General features: G+C 38.5%; 1 protein-coding gene across 3 annotated transcripts in view; it reads left to right on the forward strand.

Annotated features, from left to right (window-relative positions):
• CC2D2B (coiled-coil and C2 domain containing 2B) overlaps positions 1-15754 on the forward strand; it is a 37819-nt gene that overhangs the window by 20244 nt on the left and 1821 nt on the right. The window contains exons 24-36 of one of the 3 annotated variants that reach the window (XM_079978656.1): positions 1816-1918; positions 3543-3652; positions 4592-4688; positions 5221-5319; positions 5613-5795; positions 6702-6905; positions 7265-7354; positions 8208-8321; positions 9666-9800; positions 11668-11790; positions 13195-13253; positions 14305-14482; positions 14903-15638. In XM_079978656.1, the coding sequence (XP_079834782.1) occupies positions 1816-1918; positions 3543-3652; positions 4592-4688; positions 5221-5319; positions 5613-5795; positions 6702-6905; positions 7265-7354; positions 8208-8321; positions 9666-9800; positions 11668-11790; positions 13195-13253; positions 14305-14482; positions 14903-15091 (1684 nt within the window). In that variant the 3' untranslated portion in view covers positions 15092-15638. Of the gene's footprint in view, positions 1-1815; positions 1919-3542; positions 3653-4591; positions 4689-5220; positions 5320-5612; positions 5796-6701; positions 6906-7264; positions 7355-8207; positions 8322-9665; positions 9801-11667; positions 11791-13194; positions 13254-14304; positions 14483-14902; positions 15639-15754 lie in introns of those variants that run through there. The other 2 variants (XM_079978657.1, XM_079978658.1) reach the window with 2 other exon arrangements.

Below are 15754 nucleotides of genomic sequence, written 5' to 3' on the forward strand. Positions count from 1 at the left end.
CAAAACGTCACAACTATGGCAGTATCAGGCCTTGGGCGGAATCCTTTTCTCTTTGCAATACCAGGGTTCCCTGTTAAAGGGGTTTCTGAAGGGAGGCTTTGACCGTACGCCGAAAGGTCGTCATTGCTCTCCCCTGCGGTGGCGGTGTAACAGGGGTGGCTATCTCTGCTTGAACATATGTTCTCCAGAGCCGGCCCATCCCCCACACAAACACTGGATAACCCTGATGTTCCCTAGGTCCTCGGCTGGGGACTGGGGAGGGAGAACGCCCAATGCCTGAGCCAAGGTCTACCCACATTTGAAATTTAATAAAGTTGTGGCCAATTTAATCCCATAGCACATTGTCTTGAGTCGTTATTCCACATGACGGGGGAGGGGCGCTCGGGATCTGGGGACTCCGCCTGTCCACGCAAAGACTGTTTATATCAACACATTGTGTCATAGAGAATTGCATAATGGTTGGGTTCTGTCTGTCTCAGGAGTTGCATACATATTTCATAATCTGTTCTATATGCCTATCAGTATAAAGTTTCCCCTTGGACATAACATCTAGAATGAAGGAACCATTTCAACTGCTAAGAATACTGCTACAAATATTTTGTTAAATATCTTCAGTATCTTAAAAGTCACTGAATGAAGTGAGACAGATACAATGGTTAAGTTAGAAAAAAATATTTATGGGAAAATACAGTGAAATTGAAGTATAACAAGGAGAATTATAGGGAAAGCATATTAAAACATAGTGCATATTTTACTGCAGCTTCTAATCATCAACACATTGTTAGCATTTTGTGCTATTTTTATCTGAAGTTCAGCTGTGCAGTGAAATACTATTTTAGTGTACAGATATGTAGAAGGATTTTGTGAAAGTGTAAATGGTTAGCATAATAGCCACTAAATCTAATCAAATTATGTTGAAAAATCAAGGCTTTAGTGTATTCTGAAACAAACTAATAATAATTTTACAAGTTACAGTCTTTGAAAGTATGTTTGTTCTTTTATACATTACTATGCAAGTAATTTGGATTACAAAATAGTATGCCGTAGCTGCAAGCAAACAGAGCTTCCTTTCAGAGAATCTAAATAATATTTTAACAATAATGATTGACGTAGAGGGCAAATCACAAAATACTTGCACTGGTTTAGTCTCATTGACTTGCATAGAATTACAAGCGTTATGCTGAAATTCTCCCTTAAGAGATGCATTATTCATGATTTTGCTTAAGTAGCAAAGCACAAAGAAAACTATTAACTATTATTGCTTCCAAACTCAGAATGAAGGCATGGATGGATGGATGTGGTTTAAATAAAGAGCCACAACTTTATTGAGCCACTGAATATTGAGCTACCTGCAACAGGCAGACTAATCTTAATTTAGCACACACACGCTACAAATGTAGGTGCCTACCAGGTTGTGGAGGTATAGCAACGGATACTGCCTCCTGCTGTCTCTGTCTTGCTTGGCCAACTCCATCTTGGCTCAGGGCCCCAGTTCAGAAGATTGCTGCTCATTGCTAACCCCTTTTCACCTGGTTAGCAATTAACGGAAAGCAAGCTGGCTGCCTACTTGCTGAGATTGCGCCTCTGATAACGTTCATTTTTTTCCTGTCTCAGTTTGCAAGTGTGTATGCTGCAGTGTCAACTTTCAAAGTGGTCTTTTCCTGCCTCCACTCCAGCAGGAGTGCATTTCTACTGCCTTTTATTTCTAGTAACAACCAGCCAATTATGTACCTATACATAAGCAGGGAATCTTGATGCATGTTAATGAGGTAAACTTGCTGAAATATGCATGTAATTCTTGTTTACTATCTCAAGGGTTGGAGTTGCTAATTCACCATCCTATTTACCAAATCGTATGTCCAGAGGCAGACATATTTTGTCAGGAAATTCAGCCTATTCAGCAGACCCTTTGTATGAGGTAATTATTAAAAACAACAACATTTATATGCTCCCCTCTAAATTAATTTCCAAATCATGTGTATTTTTTGTGTGCAGAAATTAGTCTAAAGACTGCAGTATATTTAGACATAGTTTTATCTTGTGGTTAAAAGTTTGCTTTCATTGAACAACAAGGCCTCTTTTTTTGCTTCTGAATCTCAGATATTTCAGCTAATTTGAATGCTAGTATTCAGGGGGTGGAATTTGATTATTACATTGAGGGAGAAGAGAGCAATCTGTGCTTGAATCAACACCCATGCTGTGCTGGCAGGACTTCAATGAGCTTTGTGGCACAGGGATTGAAAGTTATCCCATACCTTGCAGTAAAATACATTTATTTTTGGAGAATGAGGTGATTCTAAAATTTTATTTTTAATGTTGAAGACATAATGTTCTCTGCAATAAGACTAGGTAGAGCAGGGTTCAGACTGAATGCAGGACTCAGGTTGTGCTCCAGCAACACAGAGCTCCAGGGTTGGATCAGCAAGGAACAAACTAAGACTTGATGTCATACAGTAGTAGCAACAGCTGTATCCTATGTGCTAGCCTTGCCCATTGCAAAAAAAGGAGTACCTTCCATGAGTGTCCACAGAAATAATGGAGGCGGGGCAATGTCTATGACTTGTAACCACAGCTTATTGACTTGATTATTCAGTCTTTTTATGATTGAACCACACGCACATGGTGCTGAAGAGAAACAACAAGAAACTGGTGGGCTGTTCCTGCTGGTGATACACTATATTCTATGACAGGGATCCCCAAACTAGGCCCGCGGGCTGGATAAGGCCCGAGGGACTCGTTTATCCAGCCCGTGGCGACCCCTGCTGCTCGCTCTTACTGGCGTTGCGCTGCGCGGCTGCCCACTTCCGGGTCGGAGGAGCACCGAAAATAACTTGTGCGCATGCGCACAATGCTTGCACATGCGCACAAGTTATTTCCGGTGCTCATCTGGGTCAGAGGAGGCCCGTGCACATGCGCACAAGCTATTTCCGGTGCTCCTCCGACCCGGAAGTGCGCCAGAAATAGCGTGTGCGCACACGTATGGGCACACACTCCCCCTCCCTCTGGCCTGCTGCCTGATTGGCGCTGGAGACACTGGCCTGAGGCGCGGTAAGTTTGCTGGCCACCGTTCTATGAGATCATACATTTCAGAACTAACTTCTAACAAGCTGCTTGATTTGTCTATTTAACAATAATAGAATAAGGCACTAGTAAGACATATAGCTTCAGTTTGTCTATACTGTAGGACTCTGAACCAGGTTAAAAAACCCTAAGACTAAATTCCACACCTTTTACACAGCATCTGCCTTGGCTGTGGTTAGGGATGTAGTTTACAGTTTGGTACCAGTTTGGTTGTCAATTCACCAAACTGGCAACTGTTTTTGTGATAGAATGAGAACTGGAGTGTATTTTTCTCTTGTAATGCCCACTGGGTATATTATATTGGGAGGGGGGGAGATAAATGCATTACATGAGTAACTTTGATACTGATTTTTAAAATGTCTGCAGTTTATCTAAATAAGGAAAATGTCTATGATCAATAGGCCTGAAAATGAGACAAAACCAAAATAAATTCCAGTATGTACTGCACATTTTTATTTTAGGTGGGTGTCCACCCTTTTGTAGAAGTTACCTTTCAGGACACAATCTATCAAACTAGCACTGCTGATGGCTCTCATCCATGTTGGAACGAAGAACTGCAAGTTGATTTTATGTAAGTTACATGTATCTCACTTTTAATAATGTATACAGTACTTCAAGTTTTCTGTAGCCAAATGTTTTTTACATTGCAGCCTGTTCCATTATTTTAAGTCTCTGATTTCAACTGTATATATCGGTTACATATGTTAAATCAGTAAGCCCTTATTTTGCATGGTTGTAGAAATTATCTGAATATTATCAGAGGGGTTGCCTTGCAGAGAGCCTGAAGAATATGAAATGTTGAAGGCTTCAGACTTTTTTTTTGTTTAGAAATATAGGTTTGGATCCCAGGTTCCACATTCTTGAGTGGAAGCAGTTCTGATCATGTATTTGGTGAGTGGAGGGAGTCACAGATTTCCTCCCAGCTGCAGAATCTCCTGGAGGATAAAGATACCAATGGCGACTAGCTGTGATGGCTATGTTCTGCTTTCGCTTTTGGAGGCAGTATGTCTCTTAAGAACCAGCTTCTTGGAATCACAAGTAGGGAGGGTGCTGTTGCACTCAGGTCTTCCTTGTAGTCTTCCCATGGGCATCTGTTTGGCCAGTGTAAAAACAGGATGCTGGACTATATGTGTCTTCAGTCTGACCCATTGGGGCTCTTCTGCTGCCCCACCTCCTCAACTATTCATGGCAGGACCCATTCAGAATGGCTTGAGAGGTTATGCATAAAGATGCAGTGCACAAGCAGAACTGCTTACAGAACATTAAACCAAAACCTCAGTACAGTATTACAGTACAGTCATACCTCGGAAGTCAGTCCATTCCAGAAGTCTGTTCAGCTTCCAAAAGAACGTTTGAAAACCGGAACACTCACTTCTGGTTTTCAATTGTCTGGGAACTGGAACATTCTACTCCCAAGACGTTCGAGATCCGAGTTACGACTGTACATAGTTTCAGTAACTTTGTTGTCAAAATGTTTGATTTAATTTTTTTGCTTTTGTTTTTGTTTCAGCTCTCCAGGGCATGATTATACTTTTTCAGGGCTATCTAAAATCAAAGACAATATAAATATTAACATTTTTGATGAATTCGTGATTGAAAAGCATGAGGTAAATTGTAGACTAAATTTGTTTGGGTAATGTGTACAAGGAATCACAGAAGGTTATAGTATAATATGGTGGAGTACAGTATTGTATTACAGATTTTAAAGAAAAGTCTGGTATTTTGTACACCAAACCCTATTTCAGCATCATATTTGAAACTAGACAGCATTTTTTCTAATAATATATTTAGAACCCAGCTAAATCATTTGATACTTTTACAAGTATTAGGTGTTACCTCTTGTTTCTAGTTTAAATATTTACCCTGCATTTCTTTTCAAATTGTTTGTTAACACTAGAAATAAAATTGGTGATATTTAATGAGGAGAGAATATTATTGAAAATCTGTTTCGTGCCCCCAAAGTTTTTGATAAGTTGCAGCTAGGAAAATACTTTTGGTCTGCTTAAACACCTTACACCTTGTTTAGGCAGTAAGTGACTAAAGACATGAGATAGTTCTAAGATTCAGCTGTTGAGAAAACATAGTTGAATAATGCATACTAAAATACAAAAGATTAACGCAAATTATTAACTTGGTTAGGACACATGTCCAAAAAACTGCAGTGGTCACTCCTATGTAAGAAAGAATTGGCTTGGATCAGTTATGTTTCCTTTCTCTACACTCCTGGAGCAATCAAAGGTAATGAAGAAGAATCATGCTTTTAAAGATTTTGTATATTTAGTGTATTTTTGGTTTCTATGGAAGCCGCCCAGAGTGGCTGGGGACCCCAGCCAGATGGGCGGGGTACAAATAAACTATTATTATTATTATTATTATTATTATTATTATTATTATTATTATTACTATTACTGCAGGTAATGAGTTGCTTTTAAAGTAGCAAGATTGTAATGCAGCCATATCATCAGATTTTTAAACTCTTAGCTTAATACTTGCATTTGTTTCAGTAAGCCAAATAATGTATGTTTTCACAGATTTGTGGTACATTTCAAGTAAATATGCCACCGGTTTTGCTTGGATATACTTGGAGTAAGACATATGTGCCTCCCAAAGAAGAATGTCATGGTCAGAACTTGAAGGAATATACTTTTTTAACCATTTTTGCCACTATTGAACCTCAAATATCTTCTACTGAAAATAATTTAGAATCAGACAAGGTTGGCCTTTATTTTTTACTCTGTTTAACAAATAGGATAATTTGCATGAAATTATTGCTTTGAAATTTATAACTGAGATTATAGTTTTGATCTCAGTTTAAAATAAGTTTTTAAGGACTTTGGAAGAACCGGCTGGATCAAGCCAATTGGCCTTCTAGTCCATCATTCTGCTCTCACAGTGGGCAACCAGATGCCTGTGGAAAGCCCAAAAGGAAGACCTTATCACAAGAGCATTCCCCACTCCTGCGGTTTCCAACAACTGGTATTCAGAAGCCCACTACCTCCAAGCATGGAAGCAGAGCATAAACACATGGCTATTAGTTATTCATGGCTGTATCCCCCATGAATTTTTCCAGTCCTCTTTTCAAACCACCCAAGTTGGTGGTCATCATTGCCTCCTGCAGAAACATATTCCATAGTTTACATATGTGCTGTGTGAAGAAGCACTTTAGTTTGTTTGTTTTGAATGTTTCAACATTCAGCTTCACTGAATGTCCGTGAGTTCTAATATTATGAGACAGGGAGAAAAACTTTTTGCTATTAACTTTCTTCAGGTCATACGTAATTTTATACTGTTCCATCATGTCACCTCTTACTTTCCATTTACTGTCCATTCATTCAGTTTGTAGAGGTCTTTTTGGAGCTCTACACCAGGCATAGGCAAACTCGGCCCTCCAGATGTTTTGGGACTACAACTCCCATCATCCCTAGCTAACAGGACCAGAGGTCAGGGATGATGGGAATTGTAGTCCCAAAATAGCTGGAGGGCTGAATATGCCTATGCCTGCTCTACACAATCCCTTTTTGTTTTAACAATCCTGAACAACGAATGACCCTGAACAATTTAATATCATCAGCAAAGTCAGCCACACCACTGTTCACTTCTAACTCTAGATTGTTTTTCAGTTCATAGATCATGAAGATCAAACACTGTTGCAAAAAGCATACATTTTTAAGCAAACATGCAAAGCATTGTTTCCAAAGAGGAGAATAATAACCTCAGCTTTTAACAATCAAGGAAGAAATATTTTAGTAACAAAGTACATTACCTCTCTGAATCCACCTCAGCAGTTATTAGATATGTGTGCTGATGAGCCTAACTCAACTTCTGTAAGTATGTAATGTTTATCACAGAATCAGCACATACTTGGTGGGCTGGGGCGCTCACAGCAGGGGTCCCACAATTAAAGGCAAACTGGTGGAAACTATGAGCTGTAAGGCTGGCATTGCAGCATTTTGTTCCAGCTATGAAACTGAGGCATGTGATGCTGAGGACGGTCAATATCACAGCCAAAGCTCACATCCATCATCAGGGTGGCATAAGATCATAGCTAACCTCTGTAAGAATGTAAAAAAAAGGTAACACAATGAGTTAATTATTGCTTGATGCCTTTAATTAAATGCCAAATGTCAGATGTATTATTTTAATATGTATTTCTGAGACAGGCATACTCCTATTTGTTTTGTAGGATCTTATATCACGATTTGTGTCTTTAATTCCTTGTATATCAGACACTGGGGATGAAAATGATGATGTTGATCTTTGGATGACATCAGAGGTATATGCCTTTTTATTTCTGCTGTGCTTTTTTTACTGGTTTGATTTTTTAAAATGTAAATTGCATTTCTTAACCACTTTAAAAAGGATTTTATTGAAGGGCAGGGTATAAATTTGTTAAATAAAAAAAATGTTTTGATGTTAACTTTTAAGTCATAATAATATACCTGAAAATATGAGCAATGATGTTTGAAATGTTTCTGCAGTTCAAACAGCTTGAAGTTTGAAGGTCTTCTAAGTTAATTAAGATGAGGGGAGGGGCAGAAGCTAAACTGATAAAAGTAACAAGTCACCAGCCCTGCGTAGCTTTCATGCAAGTACTGTAGTCAAAAAAGAAATTCCTTAACCATGTGTATGCCACAGAATTCGATCAATATATTACACCAATGGAAAGAAAGATTCTAAGAGGAAATTACAGGTGTTACATCTGTTCCAGTTAAAATGGTAGAAAGTATTACGGTAGAATTAGGGCCCCATCAAAATGATGTAGGTAGTTGGCAAAACTTGGATGGGGGCATCTTCCACAGGATTACAGAGGCTTCCCAAACTTCATAGTGGCTTTCAAAGGGGTACTTTCATTCCAATCTAAATAAAGCAGTACAGCAGTATGAGCACCTTGAACTTAGTCTGCTTGTTTTTATTATTTACATAATTATATGTTTAAATATAGCAGTGGAAGAAATATAACTTGTGAGAGCATTGTGATTTTTTATTTTGCTACTTGATCTTTAAATAACATGCAAGCTGCTATTTCTGAACTTCCTCGTGGCAATGCCACTGTAGTATTATTTTTGTGAGAAGATGAAGGATATATGCATTGCTTTTAAAAATGAATGATCTTCTATTTCTAACAGAATTTCCTTGAACTTGGTATTGGTAGTAAAGAAGAACATGCAGTGCTTCTATGTAACTACTTTCTGTATATTGGGAAAAAAGCATGGGTACTGTTGGGAACATCAGTGTTAGAAGTAAGTCTGGCAAAATATTTCAATCTTTGTTTCTATAATTCAGGGGTTGGCGAACTTTTTCGTTCTCAGTTCAGTGCAGATCAGTATGGAGAGAATCAGCGGCAGCAGGAAACCATAGAGGGTGCATGGTTATATGCTAAGTAGATGTTGTTCTTGGTATGTCTGTGTTCAGAAGAGGAATGGCATGAAAATAAGAGTAGGCATGAACAACAGGGTCAGTAGTGAGCCCAGCGCTGAAAGAGAGCAACACAAACAAGTGCAAAAACCTTGAATGGGCAAGGAAATGAACCAGCTGACTCTAGAAGTGTCATCAGCAAATTCAGCCATTGAGCCAAATGAGATGCAGGCTTCAGGTTTCCTGCCTGTGGTGTAGTTCTTCTCAGAAATATAAGCCACATAACAAGTGGAACAGTATAAATTCATAGCTTTATTATGCACTTAACTCTGAGTCCATCCCATAGGCTTAGGCGTAGCAGGAACAGGAGGACAGTGTTAAAAGAAGCTGCCGGATTAAAGAAAATCCATTAAAGTTATCAAATAATAAATTGTTTCGGGATAAGTTATTTCAAAACCCCGTTTAAATGGAGTGTAGTCTTATCTTTGATATTAAATGATCAATCATGTGTGATCCTTAAGATGTTGTATTATTGATTCAACGGCACCCATGACAATAAATTCTTAATATTATTTGTTTTAGATTTATATATTCTTCATTACTTAATAATAGTTACACACCTCTATCCCATTCTCTTGAAATAAAATGGCCCTAGCTTTTATCAAGCCAAGTATTTATGTGAATAAGGATTGTAGGATTTCTAAAAGATACCAAATTGCTATTTTATTTCTCAGTATATTAGAAAGTATAAGGAGTAAATATAATATATAGTTTCTCCTGTATTTGTAAAGGAGCAAAAACTATACATAGGACCCAGTAGTAATCTTCTGGCAATGTAAAAACTGGAATAAACAAGCAGTATAGATATGGCAATAATCCAAGAGTAGAAACAGAGAGAATTTCCATTACTAGAATGATGAAATATGATCTTGGATATGGTATACATGTTGAAATTGATAGCTATGCTAAAGGTTAACAAGAGAGCAAGAGTCTTATCGAAAAATTGTCATTGTTCATAATGTATTAGTGTAATAACAAAGTGCAAGATAATGTGTTTTATTTATTTCTTCCTTCCCTCTTGTATAAACACAGACATTATAGGTTAAGTGTTGCTTTATTTATTTTCTTATTTTTTCCATGTTATAGAGGCAGGAAAATAGAGTTTTTTACCGGGGTTTTTTGGTAATTTTTTTAACAACAAAGCTGGCTGTATCCTTTGCTTATTACAGGGGAAAGTAGCTTATGTAGCAACACAAGAAAATGGAGAGTATTTCCTGTGGAATCCACTGAGTGGCCAGTGCTATAAGCAGTTTGATGCATTTTGCCCTCTACAGAGTGTTGATTGCTTAATCAGCTGGGAAAATGTAAGTATGATTAAATGGAGCAGAAATACAATATACTGTTACATGCTTCCTGCATCATTGTGGGAAGATTCATTGGCAGTGGTGGGTTTGTAATACTGTATTTCTTTACAGTAACAGAACATAGTGATGACAAATACACCCTTCTAATTAGATTTAACAGCTTGCAGCAGATTTCCAGAGAGCAACATTTATGGTCTGACCCTCCTCCTGCAGCCCTGTTTCCAACTAATTTCAGCTGTAAAGCTCTCAGGCAGCTCATCCGTTCACTCACATTTAAATTATCAACCAATTTTAGATGCTTTTCCTCAGCTGAAGAAGGCCCAGGACATACCCAGCTTGAGCCTGATAACTATATTTCCCGATAAAAGTTCCCATTAACCATCACTGTTGTGAAAATGTTGTAATCTGGGTAGAGAAATTGGCAATATTATACCACTAATGAGGGATCTTTGTAAGGTTTGGGAGTTAATACAATTATTGTTTGTTTCCAGGTTGGTGGCAATGAGTCTCCAGCTAAGATATTCTGCAATATAGTCATATGTGCGACTATTAAATCTGTAAATATTTTATAAAATACTGTAGAAAATCCATCTGGACCAAGAGATTTTCTCACTTCTAGTTTTTAATTGCCATTCCATAAATCCACAACTTCCTTTACAGTTGGTATTTGTGTTGTGCTTAAAAAATTGTATCTTTTTTTTTTTTTTTTTGAGGAGTACGAGGAGAAAAATTCTTTATACTTCTCAGATTTGTTATGTAGAAAATACTTTTCTCCTGGTTTATTTTTAATGGCAGTTATAGTTTCTTTATTGCTTTTATTTCATAATCTTGTGGCTAAGAGTTTAGACCCTCTTCACCCCAGATTCGTATTTTGTTTTGTTTTAAGTACAGCTGTATCATAGTTTTCTCTATTTCTATGGTCTCCAATTCTTTCCACTTTATTTGCAATTTTTTAAAAAGCATTTTTGATCCTGTAACTGTGTGTTTGTTCCAGAAGGGAAATTTCCTGTTCCAGTTGTCATTTTTGTGTCATACGTGATATGTTTAAAAGTGATTTTTCCTGTATACATGCCCCTTTCAACACTGCCTTCATTGTTTCCCACAATAGACCAGAGCTTATTCCTTCCGTATTATTTTCCTTATTTTTTTTCTAATATTTTAGTCAGTCTTTCTCTTATTACAGTCATACCTCGGGTTAAAGTCACTTCAGGTTGAGCGTTTTCAGGTTGTATTCCTCGGCGACCCAGAAGTAACGGAACGGGTTACTTCCAGGTTTCGCTGTTCGCGCATGTGCAGATGCTCAAAATGACGTCACACACATGCGCAGAAGCGGCAAATCGCGACCCGCAGACGCATCCGTTCGCTCAGGATGCGAACGGGGCTCTGGAACAGATCCCGTGCGCATCCAGAGGTACCACTGTAATTGATTTGTTATGAAATACCCTAGTGAGGTTGTATGTTCAACTGGAGTGAATTCAAATGTTGTGCAGACTGGGGCATGCTCATCTCCCCACAGACATTCCTTAGTCCCCACTCTTGTATAAACCTCACCAGTTTTAGTTGGTCTCTGCCTTTGTTAAGTTCTGTAGTGCTGCTACATTTCTGGAACAGCCCACTTTGCAAAACTTCATATAAACACAGGAACTTCTATATTTTGAATCAAATCCAGTATAGACTGATGGTATTATGTATTAATTTCAGTGTATGTGGAAATGGCAGTATCATTCAGTGACAGCAGATGTTTTGTAAGCAGAAGGTCCTAGTTTCAGTCCATGGCATTTCCAGCTAAAAGGATATGTGGTAGCAGAACTAGTTCAAATATGTGTTTATTTCAATTATTTATTGTTGACATTTTATGTCTTGATAGGTCTGGTTCAACATACAGCAGAACAGTTCACCAATGTGTGTCAGTTTTGATATTTCAAAGGAAAGCTTATGGAAACAGTTTCTTCCATACCATGTTCAGGATTTAAAAATGCAGACTGTACAGGTGACAAATATTTCAAAAAGTACTTACCTTGCAAGTGACTTACCCAGTGGGGCAGTCCCTCACTGGATGAGCCAACATATTACATATTGTGGTAAGAAGGAAAGAAGAATTTGAGCTAGAATTCTGCTTTAAAAAATTGCAAGTTGCTCTGATACCTGAGAGCTGTGTGTGCATTTAAATCAGGGGTGAGGAACCTCCATGTCACAGGCCTAATTAGACCCACCAAGACTCTCAGTTTGGTCTGTGGAGCTATTTTGGGCAAACCATACCTACCTGTCAGTCAAAAGACATCAAACACAGAAATAATGTGAGCCTTTGTTGTACAAAGCAGTTTAGCAGGAGCACTCAAAAAGGGTGGTCTTCAACATCATTCAATCAACTTTAGGTCAGTGTAGAAGACACAGGTGTTTACTATTTAATAGAGACCATCATAGGATGGAATGCTGGATTGTGGAAATTCTGTTCACTTCTTTACTGTCTTCATTGCTCAGTCAGTAGAGCCTGAGACTCTTATTCTCAGGGTCATGGGCTTGAGTTGGGCAAAGGATTCCTGCATTAAAAGGGGTTGGACTAGATAATGCTCGTGATTCCTTCCAACTCTACAATTGTATGGTTCTATGATTCTTTTAGGAGGAAAGAAACATGCAGTCTCATGGAATCTGGAACTGGAACCACAGGCTAATCCAACATTTCCTCATAGTGGGAAAACAGATGAGAGCTGAAGTTAGAGGGAGGAGTCTATTGTCAATTTTATCTGTGCTCTCACTCCTCTCCCATCAGTGTTAGCATTTTTCTGCACAGCTTCTCTCATTATTAATCTCCATACCACAAGCAGTATTTAATTGGTGCCAGTTATACTTCAGGAATCTCACTCCCTGACCATCTTATACGTTACAGCTGCATTTTCCTAGTAACGTATAAGGTAAAGGTAAAGGTAAAGGTACCCCTGCCCGTAAGGGCCAGTCGTGTCCGACTCTAGGGTTGTGCACCCATCTCACTTAAGAGGCCGGGGGCCAGCGCTGTCCGAAGACACTTCCGGGTCACGTGGCCAGCGTGACGAAGCTGCTCTGGCGAGCCGGCACCAGCGCAGCACACGGAAATGCCGTTTACCTTCCCGCTATAAAGCGGTACCTATTTATCTACTTGCACTTAGGGGTGCTTTCGAACTGCTAGGTGGGCAGGAGTTGGGACTGAAAGACGGGAGCTCACCCCGCCACGGGGATTTGAACCGCTGACCATGCAATCGGCAAGCCCTAGGCGCTGAGGTTTTACCCACAGCGCCACCCGCGTCCCATAACGTATGAGGTGCTTTGTATCAAAAAATTGTGATACCTTCAGAAAATCGTTCCAGATCCTGCTTAATGTGTATCTGTATATTACAGTATTGTACAATATCTGTTTTAGCAAGAAGAACTATTTTACACCCCAACTGATGTAAGTTTAGTCGTAGAGCTACAAAATAGGTATGTACTTTAAACAACATTCTTTCAAATAACTTTTAAAGTTTAGGAGCTTTGGATCAAACTACACGCTGTGTTAATCATGGTGGTGTTTTTTTAAAGCATTTGATGTTACCACCCTTAATTTCAAAGAAAAGCAGCAGGCTGTAGTTATATCATATCATATTGTGGAAGGAAATACCATAGTTTAAATATGCACTGTGTGAAGAAGTGATTCTTGTCTGTTCTAATCTTCCACTGTATGATCTTGGGTTCTAGTATTACGACAAAGGCCTGAACTCAGACTGAAAAGAGACTATGTAATACACCATCACCACCCTGTCAAGCATCTTCCATAAAAAAGAAAAGAGTGAAATACTAGCAACTGTGGAACAGTTGTTAGACTGTTCTAGGTCCAAGATTTGTTTCATTTTTGATGTCCTTTACTTTGGGCTAATGAAGGTGATGAATGGTTGGTGAAAGACCCTGTGTGAGAGGCAGACAAGGGAAGATCTCCCAGGGTGAGAGGCTAGGAGAAGAAAGGGAAGCTCCCAGTTGAGAGCTGGAAGAGTCTATCCCCTTCAGTGTGAGACTAGGGTTAAGATCTACCTTAGAAGGGGGGGTTTGTATTCCCCCTTTCCCTTTTCTCTTTTTTTGGTTTTATATACTTATTGTTTTTTATTATAATATGATTAATTGGCATCAATTTAAAAGATGCCAAAAAAAGAAGTTTTTTCATCCAGCCTGCTGACCAGAAGGAAGCCTTGTAATAAGTCATCTGCCTTCTTCTGTTGCAGTGTCAGTTATGCCACTCAAAAGGCAAGGCCCATTAGCAAACTTGACATCATGACCACTTTCCATTCAGCCTCTCTTCCTTCTTATCATAGCTTCTCCTGCATGTATGGTTTGTATGTAATTTCCCCCTTTGCAAATATTGTTTCTGTTCTACATTCCATGACACCCACTACTTTAGACGTTTTGTCACTACAATGTTAATACAACACTACGTTTTGTTAATACAATGCTGTAATGGTTACTGTTCATGCTGCTACTTTTTTTTTTAAAAAAAAAACAGGATTGAAAAGACTTTGAAAAAGAAATTTATGGAATGGCGATCTCAGCAGCCAACTCGGTGGCATCGACAGTGTACCAGTGTCTTACGACAAATTCTCTCAAATCTAGAATTTAGAAATGGACAGACAGCTAGAGAAAAAGAAGAAAATAATTTGGAGGCTTTCCAGGAACATTACTGGGTTAGTGTTTATGCTGCTAGATTATTGAAATGTCCTGTTCTCAGGGACACTCACTCCCATTATTTCTGCTCTTATAAAGGGGTGTGTGTGTGTTGGATCTTTGCAGTCAGGACTGAGCCACAGGCAGACATCATTTAGGAGCTAGGCACAAGGGTTCAGAGATAAGGGATCAAGCCCAAGATTTAGAGTTGAGGGGACTAGTGCTCAGAGGTAAAGCCAGAACTCAGAACCAGAACTTAATTATTTCATTAGGTGGCCGTTTTCATTTAAACAAACTTCAAACATGAAACACAGTGTTAAGGTACTGAAAAGTTATAGAATTTATACTTTCTAAAGTTTAATATCGTTGCCGAGCAAATATGCAACGTTTGATGTTTGACACAGTGATTATTTTATAATTTAATTTCTAAATTTTTGTAGGTTACAGGATTTCCTATTCAAATGCCGTATCTGGATCTACAGTCAATAACTGAAGCTGTTTATCAGACAGGAATTCATTCTTCAGAGGTTCCCAACACAGAATTTGCTCTTGCTGTGTATATTCATCCTTACCCAAATAACATGTTATCTGTCTGGATATATTTAGTATCTTTGGTACGCCATCAGTAAGCAGTACCACAAAACTCTTCAGGAATCAAGAATTTTGATGCAGCCTTGAGGAGCTTGCTGGTTGTGATGTCTGAATTTTCACTCTTATATCAACAAGTAGTAGTTAGTTATGTCTTGAGATTCACATTGCTTTTGCAGAGATTATCTCTTAAATGTTCCTCACATCTTGCTTACTAGATATATGTAAAAATGCTGTTCGTTTGTAATTGTATTAACTTGTGTTTTCATTTACTTTCTGCAGTGGTAAACAGCATGAAAAAGATTTTAATAATCAGAAAATAAAAGCTTTCCTTGCACATACCTCTATATTGCAAGATTTAAATTAGCCAGCTTCAAAATGTTATATTGCTGGTTCAAGGACTTGTGTTTCTAATGACTACCCAGTGAAAGCATCCTTGGATCAATATTCACCATGAAGCCAAGGGACCAAACCTCCTTTACCTTTGGATAATGTCTGAAATGGCATATTAGCCAGCGATTTGGTTCATTCTGTAGACACTCCTGCATACCATCCTATGCTCAATAGTCAGTGTCTTACAAGTTTGCAGTTAATGTATGTTTTGTATTTCCTTTGTACAAGAGTAGAAATACATTGTTGAATAGCTAGCTGTAGAATTCTATGTCATCCTGTTAGCAATTGCCCTATAACCATGCTGATTTCAA

The sequence above is a fragment of the Podarcis cretensis genome (genome assembly GCF_951804945.1).
Source record: "Podarcis cretensis genome assembly, chromosome: 5".
Lineage (NCBI taxonomy): Eukaryota > Metazoa > Chordata > Lepidosauria > Squamata > Lacertidae > Podarcis > Podarcis cretensis.